This window comes from Lissotriton helveticus, chromosome 1_2, assembly GCF_964261635.1.
Source record: "Lissotriton helveticus chromosome 1_2, aLisHel1.1, whole genome shotgun sequence".
Lineage (NCBI taxonomy): Eukaryota > Metazoa > Chordata > Amphibia > Caudata > Salamandridae > Lissotriton > Lissotriton helveticus.
The window spans coordinates 94507531-94525242 of NC_136058.1; the positions used below are offsets into that span (position 1 = coordinate 94507531).

A 17712-nucleotide genomic window follows, 5' to 3' on the forward strand; every position below is an offset into this window, starting at 1 on the left:
GTGGTGGTGCTAGTGCTGCTGCTGGACACAACTTTTACGTAGCTGCTGCTTTGTGTTAAGAGTAATTGTAATAATCTTGTAACTTAATTACGTAATTTGTAAACCCATAAATAGTTTACCCTTGACAAACGAGCAGAGTGGGCGATGCAAGTAAAATGTTAAAAGAGTCGGTGGCCGAGCAAACACTGAGAAGGGAGATGGCGGAAGGGAAAAGAAGTTTGTTAGTCACTTCCCGCAATATTAGCTGACCATGGACGGCACAAGAGGCCTCTGGGGACAGGGGGCTGCTGGGGGTCCTCGTTTTGCTGGCGCAGGACGGTGGGGTCAGGCATGGGCTGGTGGGGGGTGCCTGCTGGGCGACCTAAGGGCGGGTGGGTGGGGAGGGAGGAATGCGATGAAATGCAAGGCCTTGTGGCCTGAGTTGCGGTGCTGTCTGAGGGCAAGAGGTCTCGTGCCACACTCGGGCAAGGGGGCATCGCGTAGTTGACAATGGAGTGGATCCACTCCCGGACTTGACCCGATGCGGGAGGGGGGCTCGTAATTAAGGTGTCTTGTGTGACAGTGGCGCGCGGCAGGATGGTGCGGGGGCGCCGCGGAGCTCAGCACAACATCAATAGGAGCAGAGGGGAGGGGGCGATGACAAGGAGATCAGGCGCGAAGCAGGGGATAGGCGGGCACATGGCCTGGAAGGACAGGGGAGGGGTGGTCTTTTATGGGGCGGGCAGGTTGGGTTGCGATGGGGATGGACATGCGAGAGATTCATGCGGATGCATTGGGTGCTGTTTATACAAGTTGGTAACAGCATTAGAAGAAGAGAGTGATGTCAACGCGTAACTATGACTCATTCACAATGAGTACGTCCTGAGCAGGCACTGTTACTGTACTTTCAGTGTACCCCCGCTCACCCTCCCGGCACACTGTGCCCCTGATGTATTCAGAAAGAAGCTGGAACTTAAGATTCAACAGCCCCCCTCCCACCCGGGCATGTACCCCTCCGTATGACTTGTTCTGTGGGTAGTGCAGCCCTCTTTCTCTCTCCTCACCAGTACTTGACGATGGCGGTGACCTGGAGCGGGTTGGGCTGCTCAGGGTACAGGCGGCGGCACTCCCCGTAGATGGCCTGCAGGCCGGGGGGTACCAGCGGGTTGAAAGGTAACGAAGGGGTCCCAGCAGCGGGGCTGGACCGCAACTCGGTCCTTGTCTATTCTGCGTTACAACTACGTCGCCGCTTATGAACTTCCAGGCGCCTCCTAAACACTTAGAAAAACTTCACTCGCTTCCCAGCCGGGCTGGAGGATCACTGTAGCCGCTTGTTGCTCCTGTGCCGAGCGACCAGTTCTAGCTCTCCGATTGGATAAGAAGTTGCCAATCAAAGGCGTCGTTAGGCGGAGCTTCACCACGGCTTCCCAAATCCGTGCCCGGAGGCAGGGGCAGACGTACTTTGCATTTTACTGTGCGACACCGACGTCTAACTACGTCATAGAAATAAAAACAGGACATAAGTAAACACAAAAAAGGGACCTGAAAGAAACCACTAAAATCATCCACAAGCGTTAATAGATAATCTTTTAACTACATGCATGATTGGTTAGCAGTCATTTTCCAGGATGTTAAAATGTGAATATGAATTTCGCTTTCTAGCTAATATTGTTCTAACGAGTACACGTGAATACATCAGTCATGTACATATTTCGAGTAATATTTTGTAATAAAAAACGCAGCATAGTACACGGTTCTTCTGAAAAACACGTTTATTTAAATTCTGACAACAGACTAACTCGGGGTGATGGTTTTAAGCAGAATAACTACCATTCCGGGGTGGCCTCTGTGTTTTACAGGACGAGCGGGCAGTGGCGTGCCTGATCAGATAAATGTTAAGTGCTAAAGTTCTGCAGATGGCAACGTGAGTCACCGCGTAGCATTCACATTGGCGGGAGGGGGGCGGGAGAGGACACGAACGGCGGGAGAGGGGCGGGAGAGGACACGGACGGCGGGAGGGGGGCGGGAGAGGACACGAACGGCGGGAGAGGACACGAACGGCGGGAGAGGACACGGACGGCGGGAGAGGACACGGACGGCGGGAGGGGGGTGGGAGAGGACACGAACGGCGGGAGGGGACACGGACGGCGGGAGGGGACACGGACGGCGGGAGGGAGGCGGGAAACGTGCACAGGACAGCGAGGGGGGGCGGGGGCGGGGAGGCACACGGAGGGGGGCGGGAATGGACAGCGCATCTGAAATCACTTTCAGTGAAAGGGGAGGGAACGGGAAAAAACGAAACTCCGCCCAGGGAAAAAATCTCGGGAACGCCCCCGAATCTGGTCCGGCCTTGACGGACAGATCCGGCACCCAATGGCTAGCCTCCATTTATGGAGCTAGCCATTGAGAGCCGGGGGACGTTCCCGAAGTCCTTATTGTAAACAAAGGATTTCACCTGCGCCGAAAAGCTGCGCAGAGCGCAGCCTTCGGCAGGCGAAACCCAAAAAGCTTGAAACATTGAGAGAACATATTTGAACCAGTTGAATGGTTGCACAGATTGATGCTGTGGTGGCGCTGAGTGATGTGGTGGCGAGGAGTGATGCTGTGGCGTTCAGTGATGCTGTGGTAGCACATAGTGATGTTGTGGTGCCCCTGAGTGATGCTGTGGTGGTGCTGAGTGATGGGATAGAGTGAGGGCGATAGAGTGAGGGCGATCGATAGATAGAGTGATGGCAATAGATAGAGTGCGATAGATAGACAGCTAGAGTGAGGGCGATAGATAAAGTGTATTTATGTTGCATTGAGTAGAGTGCAATTATGTGGCGTGTAATTATGTGGCACTGAGTGGTATTTTTAGTGTAAGTTGCATTAAGTACAGTGCAATTATGTGGCGTGTAATTATGTGGCACGGAGTGGTATTTGGAGTGTATGTTCCATTGAGTGAAGTGTAATTATGTGGCGTGTAATTATGTGGCACTGAGTGGTATTTGGAGTGTATGTTGCATTGATTGGCATGTAATTATGTGGCACTGAGTGGTATTTGGAGTGTATGTTGCATTGAGTGCAGTGTAATTATGTGGCGTGTAAATATGTGGCACTGAGTGGTATTTGGAGTTCCATTGCAGAGGGTGCAGGGTGCGAGGTTGCAGAGTGTGAGGGTGCAGGGTGTGAGGGTGCGCAGGGTGTGAGGGTGCGCAGGGTGTGAAAAGTCCACTCGTCACTCTTTTCTATTAGCAGCCATAATGTGCACACTATTTTTCGGGTTTCTTGGGTAACACTGGTATCTCTAATTTAACTTCCGAAACCTGGGTACATGTATCTGTGTCTTATTGTTGGAAAAGTAACTTTTTAAAAGCCAATGTAAATAATTTTCCTCGACCTTGGCTTTGGTAACCTGCTTCTCCTTTACGTGCATAAAAGTAGCATTTTGCTTAACGGTTTTTACAGGTTATTAACTTTACTTGCGAACATGAGCTTGCCTTACTACGTTTACACTGCGAGTGACAACTGTAATGAAGGTTCTAAATGAGGAAAAAGTTGCGGAAAAGGCAGGTCCATGTTTTTCAAAACCAGCAGGACGAGGGGCCCCTTTTATGGATCATATGCCGTAGTAAATGAAACTTTCAAGTACTTCAGTTATTAAGCCTTCAGAGGGCATAAAAGGCAGAAAGGTCCTCTGTACCATGTTACAGTCTACTATCTGACTGTGTGGCTGATCATTAAAGACAGATTACTAGGGAGCCCCCACCCCCCCTCTATTTTGGGGCAGAGGGGATTCTGGGAGTCTCAAATCGACATCTGTATGTTCCATTCTAGCGAGTAATGCCATCTTGCGACATGGAAGCAGTAAAGATTTCAAAGGCTCTTAGTGAACATAGTAAAAGGAGTCATGCGAGTGGCGTTGCGAAACGTGAGGACTGAGGTCTGCTACGTTCATTAGTGGGCCACTCAAACCCTGACAGACTAGTGCAAAATGGCTCATAACTCATAACTAGGAGACGGTAGGCCTTCTGCACAACAGGGGATCTGGGGCCCTGTGCTTTGCCCACGGGTAATGCTACCTACACCATTTGCAGTCAATGTGAATTACAAACATTTAAAATACATTTTCTTTTTTTAAAGTTAGACAACACTTTTCAGACTTGTTCCTCTATTCATTGACGTTCATAGCAATCTTAATGACCGAGAGAGTAAAAAGAAAACGCAGGGAGAATCCACTGTAATTTACTGAGAGGGCCAAAAAACTGGAACGCACACGTCCACAAGCCACTCAGCTCCATGGGCATTTTATCAAAAAGTTTCACATCAGAAGGTAGGCACATATGCCAATTTTCACTGGGAAACTCCACGTTTCCACAAAACATGCCCTGCCTAACTGCATAAGGATGCTCTAATTTACCGGCAGTCTCTTTTCAAACATTGCTAACATCAGGAATGTCACCTCTCAAAGACACTCAACAATCAGATGCGTTAATTTTTAATGAAATTGGACTAAAGTACTACCTCGCGTCTCTATTAAGTTTAAGACGACAGAAAGCAGACGTGATGGAATGCCATCTGCTGAAAGGGTCTTGCTTCTTCCTTATTAAGGTAAAGACAGGCCTGTTCAGTTTCTCAAAACACTAATGGCAGCGGTAAAGCTAATTAGGAAACGCGAGAAGTAACTATGGCGCGCGCACAGGCTCTCATAGAAACGCTCCAGGAACCAGGCACGACGCTTCACTGAGAAGCAGGACACGCGCAGTAAACAGATTATATAGGGAGGGGGTGGAGAGAAACGGTTAAAAATGAGGGAAAAGTGTTCAAAAATGACAGTCCATGCTGTACTTACCAGTGTCTGAGGTGTCCCATTCTCTTCTACAGTGCATCTCTTCTATGCACTCTGCACACTGTTTTTTTGCTTGATTTAAATTACTGGAAGTTTGCAAGCATTCATACAATGGCTGTATTGTTCAGTCAGAAGAAACGTGCTATGAATTTGAGCTGCAATTGTTAAGAACATTAACAAACAAGCCTATGTCGAGCTGGGGCTGGGGTGCCTCGAGCTGCTGCAGCGGGCCCGGACGTCTTTCGTCCATCTCGTGTCCTGGCGAGGGGACGCATTGCTGATGAGCTTACCAAAGCCATTGCAGACAATGGCTGTGACCGTGCACTTTAGGAGACACGCGCTGTGAAAGTGAAAGTGTGGGAGCGCGCAAGAAGAGACGGGCATGTTCACAGCGCGTGTCTCGTAAAGCGCGCGCGTTCACAGCGCATGTCTCGTAAAGCGCACCATCACAGCCATTGTCTGCAATGGCTTTGGTAAGCTCGTGCACATCTCATGTCCCACTTCGCATGTTACACAGCGACAATAGTCTCGCTAGCGTGCAGCGGATGGCGCTGCATCGCCAGGCGAGACCTAAAAGGTAAAGAAATACTACAATTCTGGACCCACCCACTAGATGGCGGAATAATACACAGTATGTGAATCCAGAAAAGATTCATGCTGAAAAAATTCACCTTCTGTTCAGGGTACACTGTGAGACTTGTTGCATTTATTCAACGGGGTTAAGCATCAAATTTAAGCACCTTATTCTGTCTGAACTGCATGTATGAGAGTCCTATACAAACCGCACTCTGCAGGATTTACTTTGTATATGCCTTTCTATTGTGTTATACAAAAATTCCCACCATCATTCCACACTTCTTTACCAGCACAGAATTTGAATATGAACTTAAGTAGATTTATCTTTCTTCCTTTGCAAACAAAACATGGTGGATGCCTGCTCAACATAATTTTTAACCCTACAGGTGGTTTTCAGAATAGCCAGAATTTCCCGGTGCAGGATAATTGAAAATCGGGCAGAGTGTAAAGCAACCTAATTGGGATAAGCCAGTAGTGCAGATTACCCAAGATGTATACCCAAAATTATTTAAAATTTTCATATAAAACCAAAGTACTTAGTTACAGTGGCAGCCGCCATAAACAAAGGGTGGTGAGGCAGGTGGAGGGAATGCAGGAGGGGTCATGGGGGAATATAAATATATATATATTTTTAAAAACATACCGTAAGCTGCCAGCTGCCTCCAGCGTCGTGTCTCCTCTTCCTGCCTGGTCCCAGCAGCATGTGGGACTGACTCCCACCAATCCCCGTGCTGCAGAGCAGTGCAGGATTGGTCTGCGTGGGCTAGAAAGATGCTCCGCTCAGGGGAGTCTGTGGGGTTTCTCCAGACCGGCTGCTCAATGCAGCTAGGCTGGAGAAAACCTAAGTGTGCATGTGCGTTTTGGTCGACCTGAGACGGCAGGCCAAACACACGAGCACTCAGGAAGTGGAGTGCATGGAGCACTCCTACTCTCCCCTCCCATGCCTCGGCCCCGCCCCTCCCTACAGCGCTGGTTTAGAACCCGCAAATGCAAAATTAAATGCTGCAAGAACATGGTTTTATTTCTCATTCGCTGGCTCTGAGTCAGGCAGTGGGGCGAAGCTCCTCTGCCATTGCGGAGGAGCCGCCACTGTTCAGTGACCTTATTTTTCCAAAGGCCAGTATTTGTAACAGAAAATGCTTTGCATGTTTTAGATGTTAGAAGAGCACTAATGTGTTATATCAAGAAGACAAACACAGGAAGTTTATCGTATGCACAAAATGTGTTTGGAAAACTGATTGCAAGTGAAAACTGGCTTGGCGGAGTGCTTAAACTATTCAGTTAAGTTATTTTTCAAGAATTAAAATGCTACATGAAAGCCCGGTTTACACCGGAAAAAAACTACTTCCTTTGATTTTGGAGTGGGTGGGTGGAGAATTTGTTCTTACTATAAACATTAAAGCATGAACGTGGTTTTCAGTTCATATGTTCATCAAGTAATATTGTGTGCAAATAAGTTACAGTAGGGCAGACAGTATTAAAGCGTTTTGTTTTTGGAATTTCACACCGACCTTACTAGGTTACATTTTTTACAGGTAATGCACAGCATACCTGAACAGGTTCATTGTACAAAATGAAGCATTCATAACATCATCCTGCCTCCAAGGTGAATAATGCATAATTTTTCTTTTAACATCTGTATTATTCAGCTACATGCATTTGAAATATAATTTCCCCACAGATCATAAGAGAAAACAGATTCTAAACATGACAATTTTGTTGCGGAGAACTGTGGGCTTACAGTCTGCTTCTCACGAGTCTACCTTTAGTCAGTCTTTCTACATCCAACCTCAATGGTGGCAGAATAATGCAAAGCATGTGAATGTATGACAGCCTCAAACTACAGTTCTGTCACACTGTAATTAGGGATGGAGACCATCCTTATTGTGTGTTGTGCATGATCTGCTTCTTTTTGACATCTAGGACGACATGGGAGGCAATTCCCCCACAATCTGACTCTTTGCTTCAACACAACACTATAGGCAATGTTTGTTTCAATTGACATTGGGGCACTATTACTTACACAGATTATTTACAGTGAAACAGTGACTCTGGTTGTGCCTTGCATTATTTGCAAGGTATCCACAAATGTAAATATGGGATGTGAGGGGAAAACATAACAAGCATTGGAAATGCAATAGGTCTCGCAATTGCTGGAGTTGGGGCTATTGGCATAATGCCAATGTTTTTTACCTGTGCAATAGATATGCTCGCCCCACCTTAATAAAATAAAGAACTTTGTTTTGGTGTATTGTTATGTAGTACACCTGCATTGGTGGAGAAGCTCTGGGAGTGAAAATGGCAATTCCGACTCCATATTAAAAAATACGCACATATGATTTGCTGCTGAAGAGAAATGATGCTCCTTGGTGCTGTACCAGACCCGGACATGTTGGAACATTTTGGAACTACCTGAACAACCAATGGTGTTTGCCCACTATGTTGTACACGTGGGCTGTAATGCCGATCACCTGTACCCAGTTTGACCTTCCTTGCGCCAAGCCCCAGTCTGCAGCTTGCTTCCTCTGATGCTGTGGGTGGAGAGCAGACCTCAACAGAGCAGCCAGACACAGCCTCCAGGAAACCTTTCAGCAAACTGCAAACACAAGCGCTGTTGTGCAAGCTCCCTTCACACAGACCGGATCCAGCTCAGGCCGCAATGGTGCAAGCCTGCCCCACACAAAATAGTTCTAGCGGTCACAACTACACGCATCTCTCAGGAAAAAAAAACGGTAGAACTCAAGCAACAACATTACAAGCGTCCCGACTACCGCACAAATTCGGTCATTCATGGCGTAAGCAGCAATGCAAGCTTCTCTCACACACGCAGGTGACGAACAGCATACGTTGCAGCACTGCAGAGTAACAGGTACAGCACAGATTAGTGAGATTACTGCCCATGCCTTCAGGATTAAAAATAAAAAGGAAAGAACATGGAAAATGGCTGTCATGTTGGAGTGGAGTGGAGCTGTATCTATGTATTTATGTGGTCAGTTGATAACCCCAGATAATGTATTGGCACATAGAAACGTGCTGTGTCTATCTATGCAGTAAGCTACTGATGCCGTATCTCTGTATTTATGTGATGTGAATGAAGCCCAGCTGTTTTATTGGCACATATAGACATGTGCTTTATTTCTGTATTTAAGTGGTAATTTAGTAATGCCAAGACACTTTATTGACACATATAAAGTTGTGCTGTTTCTCTATATTCATGTGATGTGACTGACGCCCAGACTCTTTATTGACGCATATAGACATGCGCTGAGTCTCTGTATTTATGAGGTAAGTTACTAACGCCCAGCCACATTATTGGCACATATAGACGTGCTCTGTCTCATTATTCATGTCATAATCTACTGATACCCAGCTGCTTTATTGGTACATATAGACATGTGCTTTATCTCTGTATTTAAGTGGTAATTTATTAATGCCAAGACACTTTATTGGCACATATAAAGTTGTGCTGTTTCTCTGTATTCATGTGATGTGACTGACACCCAGAAGCTTTATTAACGCAAATAGACATGCGCTGTGTCTCTGTATTTATGAGGTAAGTTACCAATGCCCAGCCACTTTATTGGCACATATACACATGCACTGTGTCTGTGTATTTATGTGACAACTTAGTCACATCACATAAATACAAATATAGTGCATCACTAACGCCCAGACACTTTATTGGCACATATAGACGTGCTCTGTCTCTTTATTCATGTGATAATCTACTGATGCACAGACGCTTTATTGGCACTTATAGATGTACGCTCTATCTCTCAATTTATGGGGTAAGCTACAAACGTCCAGCCACTTTATTGGCACATATAGATGTGTGCTTTGTAATTATGTGGCAAGCTATGGAAGCCCAGGCGCTTTATTGGCATATATGTATATACGCGGCGTCTCTGTATTTATGTGGTAAGCTACCAACACCTAGGTGCATTATTGGCATATATAGACATGCACCACGTCTCTGTATTTATGTGGTAAGCTACTGACTCCTAGGCGCTTTATTGGCACATATACACATGCGCTCCGTCTCTGCTTTTAAGCGAAAAGTTCTCGCCGCTCCACTGGGCTCCGGCTCCCGTGCTGTTCCTCATCAGCGAGTTTCCTCTTACAAAGACTCCTTTCACAGGGCTTTTCCTCCTACTGGAGAACGGCTGCTCTTAGTCTAGGATCCCAGCCGCGGTCCTGGAAGTGTATTTTTGGAACAGATGGCCAGGAGAGAGCTGGGGAATGTACCAGCTGAAAGCTGGGGAATGTGCCAGGTCCCGCAGTGACTAAGTGCTTCGGGTTCCAGCTCGTGTGCCTTTCCCCTGCCCTCAGTGGGGCCAGCAGGACTTCTCAATGAGTGCTCTGAACATCTGGAGTCTGGGCCTGCCGGGGAGGGGGCGGGAGGCGCGAGGCCGGCCCAGCGCTCTGTACTGCCTGGGACATGACAGGCTCTGATCAACCAGTGCAAGCTGAACATGAGGACCGCAAAAGTGAAAGCGGCCCGCACGCAAATTGTTCGGCTAATTAATTAAATAAATAAACACGCCGAGACAGGAGGGCACACACACGGCCCCGTGTCCCCAGGGAGTCCCCCTCGCATGGCGCTGCCTCATTGCTGCTGCAGCGGGGAGGAGGGACAGTAACGTTGGCGTGAAGGCAGCGAGATTGTAATAGATGCCCAATCAGAAAGCCGACCGGCGAGTGTAAACAGCGTCACTGACAAGAAATTTAGTCACGTGCAGAGACGCCGTAGACTCGGTGTCCCAAGGGCGTGCACAAAAAAACCACAGGGCGGTAACCAAAAAGCCTACAGAGCAATCGAAATGCAGTGTTTTAATTAAATATGGACATTGACCAATTGAAAGCATGGGCGGGATCAGAAGTCCTTCTCCAAAAATACTTTTACCCCAATAAACCGCGCTACGCGAGCAGCACATGCGCGCTGCAACGCTAGGCGAGACCTAAAATTAACAATTTTAACTTATCACTGCCCTGATATACTAGGTGCATTTACTCTTTATATTATGACTTTCTTTTGAGTCGAACTATTGAAAGCACCATCAACACCACAAAAAGATAAAGCAATTAAATAAAATGTGGCTATCAGAGTCATGAAGGGATATTATGAATGTCTACACATCGCAATCAAAAGTAAAATGATCACTCAACAAACATAGTAGGACCCCTCCCCCAACATAGAACATCACTGCATATGTAAGGTTTATACAGTATCTCTTTTAATATGCACTTTAGGCTTCCCCTCTCTCTCTTCTTTCTAAAGCATTTCAGACAACAAGTTCAAATTGCTTACAAAATATATTTACATTTCTGGTCTATACAAGTGGGAAATACATCTGAATTGATCATTGAGCTTTTTTATGCATTTATTCTTCAGAGGTATCTGTAATTACTTAAAACAGGGAAATGAAAACTGGGTGAAACCCTCACTGCACAGCCACAAGTAAACTGTGAAATCACACTTATTCATATACAGGTAATTAAATCAGGGGATTGACATTTTATACACAGTATAAAGGAGTGTCCTGCTGTCACAAGCATAATTAAGGTACAGTGTTGTGATAAAATAGGTTTGCACACACAGTATTAAACATATAATAAAAATAAAAATCACTGAATCTTATTTTTAGAATTGCTTTGAATGGCTGATGATCTTCAAACATCTAAAAAGTATTGCAACTATGAATTGAAAGACAAATATGGCATGTAACTTTTATAACTCCCTCTACTACTGAATTTAGTCAAGCTTATTAGTTCCGGGTAAAATGCATCTTGAAGCACGAGGTGCCAAGAACTAATTTGATTGAAATACATGATTTTCTTAATCAATCCTTAACACTCAAACAGGTTTATTGTTTTAGATCATCTTCCTTCGAGGTCGTCAAAACTGAAGTACTTAAAAAAACAAAACCTGCAAAGAAAGCATTAGCTAATAAATGCTGGTAAAACACTGTACACCACATTTGAATCTAAAAACAGTTGATGGGGAATAAAAGTTTATTGTAAACACGTTAGAGATTTCTTCATTTCCCTCTTGTGAAGTGGTAGGCAGTGGATATGTTGCTCAAAGGAGAAACAGAATGTTCTTGAGGACCACTTCAAAAACACAGAATGTATACAGCTGGCAGATAGTGGAAAGTTTCTTTCAATAGTTCATTGACAATTGTAGAATCAATAAATAGTAGAAAAATAATCCTTTGCTTAAAAATTTTGAGATGCATTTTTCCATATTATAAGCCGCACAGAACAAATGCAACATAATGTCTTTCGATTAAAAAAACATTCCCATGAAATTAAAACTTCTTTCTTCCCAATCTGCGTGTCACAGATTTGCATTTTTTCCAGTTGAAGAAAAGTCCATTACTTCCATGGCTCAGCTACTTAAGAGTTAGCAAATGTTTAGTTATAAAAAATAGCTCCTTCATTTGAAGGTGTGCATGCCCTCTGCTCCACCTTACTGGTCCAGTTCCAAGCCTTCCATCAAGGAACGCAAATTCCAAAAATAAATCCTCCTGTCTTTTCTATAGGACTGGTCCAATTCAATCTGGCGCATTGAGGAACATTTTCCGGCTATAAATCCTCCTTGAAAGTTAATAGTCCATGGAAATGAGCAAAACCACTTTCCAATGCGCAAATACAAATTGTCAAATGCTGCTTAAAGGATTCTTTACACATCCCAGTGTCAAACAACAACAGTCATTAGCATCCTGCATCTACAGTGTGTACTGTGACTGCAGCCTGCAGGTGGTGACTGTGATGAAGGGTGGGGTGATGCAATCTGTAGTGGTGAAATTTGTGACTGAGTAGAGCAGCAGTTTGAGGAGGCGTGTCGAGCTCCAGATCTTCGTCGTGGTTGCCCACATCAACTCCAGCAGACATGGGGTCATTACTGCCCGGAGGGTTTTCACTATCTTCTTGAGGACTCATGGTGCTGTAGCCTAAAAAGAAATACACACAATCAATTTATAATCATGTTTACAGAATAAATGTATTAGTAGCTGTAAAAAAACACATACAAGTCAAATGAAACCAATACATTTTATAAACAAATGAAGTTATTCCAATGATCAGGACCCTCTTGGTAGGAACAGGTTTACAAATATTTGTGAACTTTGTAGCACTAGTTAACATACCTGTGAGTAGAGTAATTATTGACATAAATTATTGTAAAATGTTCAGCTTGGGGGTAAAAGTGAGTCTACATGCGGATTAGAATCCGGCTCCCCTTAGTCACTACACCATTCTACAGATTATGTGGAATCAAATACAATATCGATTTTGAAAAATATTTGTTTCAAAAGGATTTGTTATTTTTATTTTAAATGCTAAGGTTTTTAAGATGACCAATGCCAATGAAGTGAAACACTCAAAATAAAGGTTGTTCATGGACATAAGCAACCTATTTTTTGGGTGTTTCAAATAGACAATAGCTGATCCAAACAGCAATACTAAGAACAATATCACCTTGAAAATAGATTAGTGTTGCACAAAGCACTAGTGTATTCAATAAAAGTCTTCATAAACAATTATGTAAAAACATTAGTTCAATTTGTGGACAGTGTCTTATAGTGAATCATCAAAGAACTGCTAAATACCTTTATCAAGTACTTAGTTCCACGTAGTATCTGTTTTGTAGCACAATATTCCCAAAAATGTGCACAACTGCTATAGTAGAAGAGGCTGAAAGTCTTACCGTGATCGCTCTCAGTTCCAGACCTGCCCCAGTAGCGGCGACGTCGCTCTGGACTGTGTGCATGTCTCTCTATTACAGCCGCTATAAATCGAGTGTTACTGACTGTTGGAAAAATGAGAAAGTATGTAGAAAGTATGTATAAGTTATTAGATGGCTTATCACATATCAGTATCAGTGAAACATTCACAGAGAACAATTTATTCTGATCAGAGCAAGATACCGTATTTTACGGCGTATAAGACGACTGGGCGTATAAGATCAACCCCTACTTTTCCTGTAAAATATAGGGTTTGAGCTATACTGGCCACATTATAAGACGACCCCCGGCGTATAAGACGACTCCCAACTTTTGAGAAGATTTTAATGGGTTAAAAAGTTGTCTTATACGCCGAAAAATACGATATTTACTTTTGGAATTAAAAGGGAGACTATTCTGTTACTCAAAGTAATTAAACAAATTTGGAGAGGGTGTGTAATACTAGCATTAAAAGCAGTTCTAATTAACCTAATCAAGAGCAATGCACCTTACATTGCATTAGTAGCAGTTAGATGACCATTACATTTGTACATTTTTATAGCGCAGCTTATCACCCGTGAGGGTATCCAGGCGCTGTTCATGGGCACGGGGAGATTACGTGATTAGCCCAGAATTACATGATGTTGAGCCGATGCAGAGTCTAGAACACGGATCCCCAGCTCCAAAGTCAGCAGATCGGACAGCTGTGCAACAACATTTCAAAATATTTACATCTGCATATCTCGATCGTGAAATGCGAGGGACACGCTGCATCTCTGTAATGATTTAACCATTTAATACAATAGTAAGGCACATTCGCTGTGATTAATAGCTTTATCGTTAATGAGCTCTTATCGGATGATGTTTGAATCAGTGGAGGGCTAAACCTCAACATAATCCATTGACTTTCTGTTTATCGCAAGGCAGTTCCGGAGTTCATCGCACAGAGGCATTATTAACTGGGACCGACTCTAAAACCAAACTGGTTAACACAATGCCTGCTTGTAGTTGGAGCCACAGCCAGGGTTTTAAGTGCCTGAAAGTTTGGCGGGGTTCTTATTAATAAAAAAAAAAAAAAAATTGGAGGTCATGACCATGCTGTTTTTTACAATACAGAATAAATCCCCTTCAATTTTCTTCTTATCCTGGAACAAACTCTGGGTTCCTCTCCTGCTAAGTGGTCACAGAGAGATAGGATAAGCAATTAATAGTGTGGTCTAAGAGAGGCCAAAAACAACATGACCGTATCCACTTGGCTATCTAACATTGTGTATTTGGTTGCAGGCCTGGAGGATTCTGTTTGCGAGTGCTCTCTTTTGGGTGGCCATATCCATCTCTTTCACGAAGTGCACCGGCAGATTAACGACCTCTTTAAGAAGCGTTGAACTTGGTCTTTAGAATAGAAACGGAGTAGTGACACCTGACGGGCCACCCTTGAGATAATGCCACGCTGCATCCTTAGATTCCATGCTCCAAACATGATCAAGGATGCTCTTCGCTTGCCCAACGGCAATCTGCATAAAATGGCTCCTGCCCCTAGTGGTTTATCATCCAAAATGGGATGGCCAGCAAACTGTTCTGTTTTAATAATCCAGGTTTGACAGTTCTGTGAAACCACTAGGACTATTTTAATAGTCCTCAAGTTGGTTATGGTTTCAAATTAGTTGACCCAGCTGCACAATTGAACAACAGCACAAGAACTGGAAATCATTACTCATGGTGTTAGAGAAAGCCCAGTTCTAGGACAATGTCATATATGCTGCCCATTGTATTACTGAAACATTAAAAAAGGTGGCAGGCACATCAGAAAAGTGTATGCTTAATTTTAAGACCTGTGTTAACCAGAGGATGACAAAATAGGGAACAAAAGTTCTAAGTGCCAATATCACATCAGTATTGGTGATCATTGCGGCAAAAATATTAAAAGATTTAGAAATAGATAAGCCAATGCTTGAACCCTGTAGGAAACAGAGCCCTTGGAAGCAGTGTCTTTGTAGAGAAAATGTTAATATTTGTATTCCTTTATATTGTTACATGGAGCTTTTTTTCAAAGTACAATGAGACAAGCAACTTTGAGAGAAATTTCAGATACAGAGCCTCAATTTCCCACTGCCTATATACGCTATGCACTTTGCTTACCATTCCTTAAATTCCTGCTAGATTCCCTGCTTCCACACCATAGTATTGGACACAAATCCTCTTTAAATTTAAACAGGTTAGGGGGATCAAGAAATGCCAGATTTTATTATCTTGAAAAGCCAGAAAGCCATGCGCATATAACCTAATATCGAGTACAAAACAGGCTGTTGGAGTGCCCACGATAACTGGTCCCTAAAACTAGACAACTGTAAAAAATGTAGACCATAAATATAAAAAATAAAAAAATGTATTAGGAGCAGGCATATACTTTACAGAACTATTAAGGCCTACATATGCCTCTGCGTTTTCCTCCTACAACAGAAAAAAATAAAATCTGAGGTGGTATATGGAATAAAAGAGTTAATCAGTAACTGGGTCAAGAACTAAAAAATGGCTGCTCATCAACATGGTGGAGACTACAAAATACCCCACATTGAAAATGGAATACATGGGGCAGAGCTTGGTGACTGGGTAAGATGGTGAATAATGTAGAGTTCCTGGTAGAGTGCAGTGACAGGGCTATCTCTGGCGCCTTGCTACCCGGTGTGCCGCCTGGGAATGTAGGGCTCGCCTCCCAGGGCTACCTCTGGTCACAGGGAGCCCTGACATGCTCTGTGGAGCCACCAGGATATGGGACCGCTTCCTCAGACACTTGGATCGGGTCCTGGCAGACAACCACCAGCGGCCCAGAACCATACAAATGTGACTCGCACAACATCTCTCCGGTCTTCTCACTGGCATAACGCCATGCAGACGACAGGGACTTGTGCTTACTGTGAAAACATCCAGTAGCCCACAGACACACGGGTGCCTTGGGCGGACTAGACGAAGGAAGGGGGCGAGCCCTCATGGTGCAGTCAAAATGTGGATCTCATCCCCACAGTTGTGCACAGAAAACTTGGCACATTCTAGGACACCCGTTTTCCAGGATTTTTGGCCTCTGACTAACTCAAAAAGTACTTACCCGATTCCAATGGACTTGGTATCTAAAGTTATATAAAAGTATGTGTTATTTGTATCAATTTGTGTTGGATTACTTTGAGTGTGGTCGCACTTTCTGCCTTTGTCTGTGTGATAAATGCTTAGCACTACCTTTTGATATGCCTAACTGCTCGCTCACACTACCACAAAAGAGAGCATTTGGGGTGTCATTTGTGCCTCTGTAATTCCTCTGGGGTCTGCATGGACTCTTTGCACGGTGTACCTCTTTTTGGGTCCACTATATAAAGAGCCAGCTTCCTACAGTGGGATTTTCTATTCCAAATCCTTCGCCAATACGGGGTGGGTCTGCTTGTTTAACCCAATTTGGAGGTTGTACTCTCACCGTAGCGCTGTAATCAGATGCAAAGGACATGACACTGCCTTTTTGAAATCCATAGAGGCACCAGACATGGGTGTCCCTTGTCCCCTCTCCTTGATTTGGCCCTGGAGGTGTTCATGATCATATTCCCTTCTCTTCTGGTTGGCACATAACGCGACCTCTACTGGTGCCCGTGTCCTTTATATCACCCCCCTCCACTTCACCTCTAATCCCAGTTATTTAAGGACGAGGCAACACTTTTACTATACCCTTAACTAGACCCACACAGACAGTATGGACGGCTATCGATCCCAGTTGGCTTCCTATCACACCCTGGATTTCCCCCTTTCCACCTCCCCACCCTTGAAGTTGTGTCATGACCACCTGTCGTTTTCTACTTAGGGTTATGCAGTGTTCTCATCCACTTGTGGTTATGCTACATTCTCCATTTGCACTCTGCATGTTCTTCTATATAGAGTTAAAAAGTGGGGGGAAAAAAGGAATACATAATACAAATGGATTATGCAAAAAAGAAAATGACAAAAAGATGATGCAAAAACGAACACTGTGCATGAAGGCTCAGCATCCTCACCTATAGAAGCAATATTTGTCGTTTTGACAACTCGGCATGAGGACTGTTTATTGAACATTTATTCTAATCAGCAGGGCTTGTGTATAGAAGGACTTCGCTGCTCTAAAATATTACTTACTAATCCCTCGATCTTCGTGGCTATCGTCATCTCTTTCATCCCGATCGTTTTCCAGATTCGACATTCGGACCGACATTTCTATACAAAATGAAAGGAATAAAGGAAAATATCAAAAAACATATACTAGATAGGTTCCCTGTGCAACCCTTTGGTAACAGGTGGACATTTTTCGAGCTCCGTAGAAAACGGATTAAGGCCTCTATTCGTATTCTATTTAACTAGCTGTTTTTGAGGTCCTGACTTCAAACAGGGACAGAGTCAGAAGAAAACGAAGGGTCAGAACTATAACGAAAGGCAAGTAAAACTTTAAATCACGAAGGCATTCCTTTTGACATTATCAAATAAGAACCTAGACCGATACTAGGAACTGTGTGCACAGTTCTTGTGTGCTCCAAGGTGCACCCACACTGGAGCAGACCGGACCCATGTTTGTACTCTGGAAAGAGCACTCTCTTT

The 17712-nt window shown here is 44.2% G+C and overlaps 1 protein-coding gene across 1 annotated transcript in view; it reads right to left on the reverse strand.

The window, feature by feature from the left end:
* Positions 1–10595: 10595 nt before the first annotated feature.
* The window catches only part of CACHD1 (cache domain containing 1), a 373745-nt gene continuing 366628 nt past the window's right edge, over positions 10596–17712 (reverse strand). Inside the window, exons 25-27 of the mRNA XM_078669174.1 lie at positions 17257–17334; positions 13092–13193; positions 10596–12336 (exon numbers count right to left, since the gene is read on the reverse strand). Coding sequence (XP_078525300.1) covers positions 12098–12336; positions 13092–13193; positions 17257–17334 — 419 coding nt within the window. The 3' untranslated portion in view covers positions 10596–12097. The remainder of the gene's footprint in view (positions 12337–13091; positions 13194–17256; positions 17335–17712) is intronic.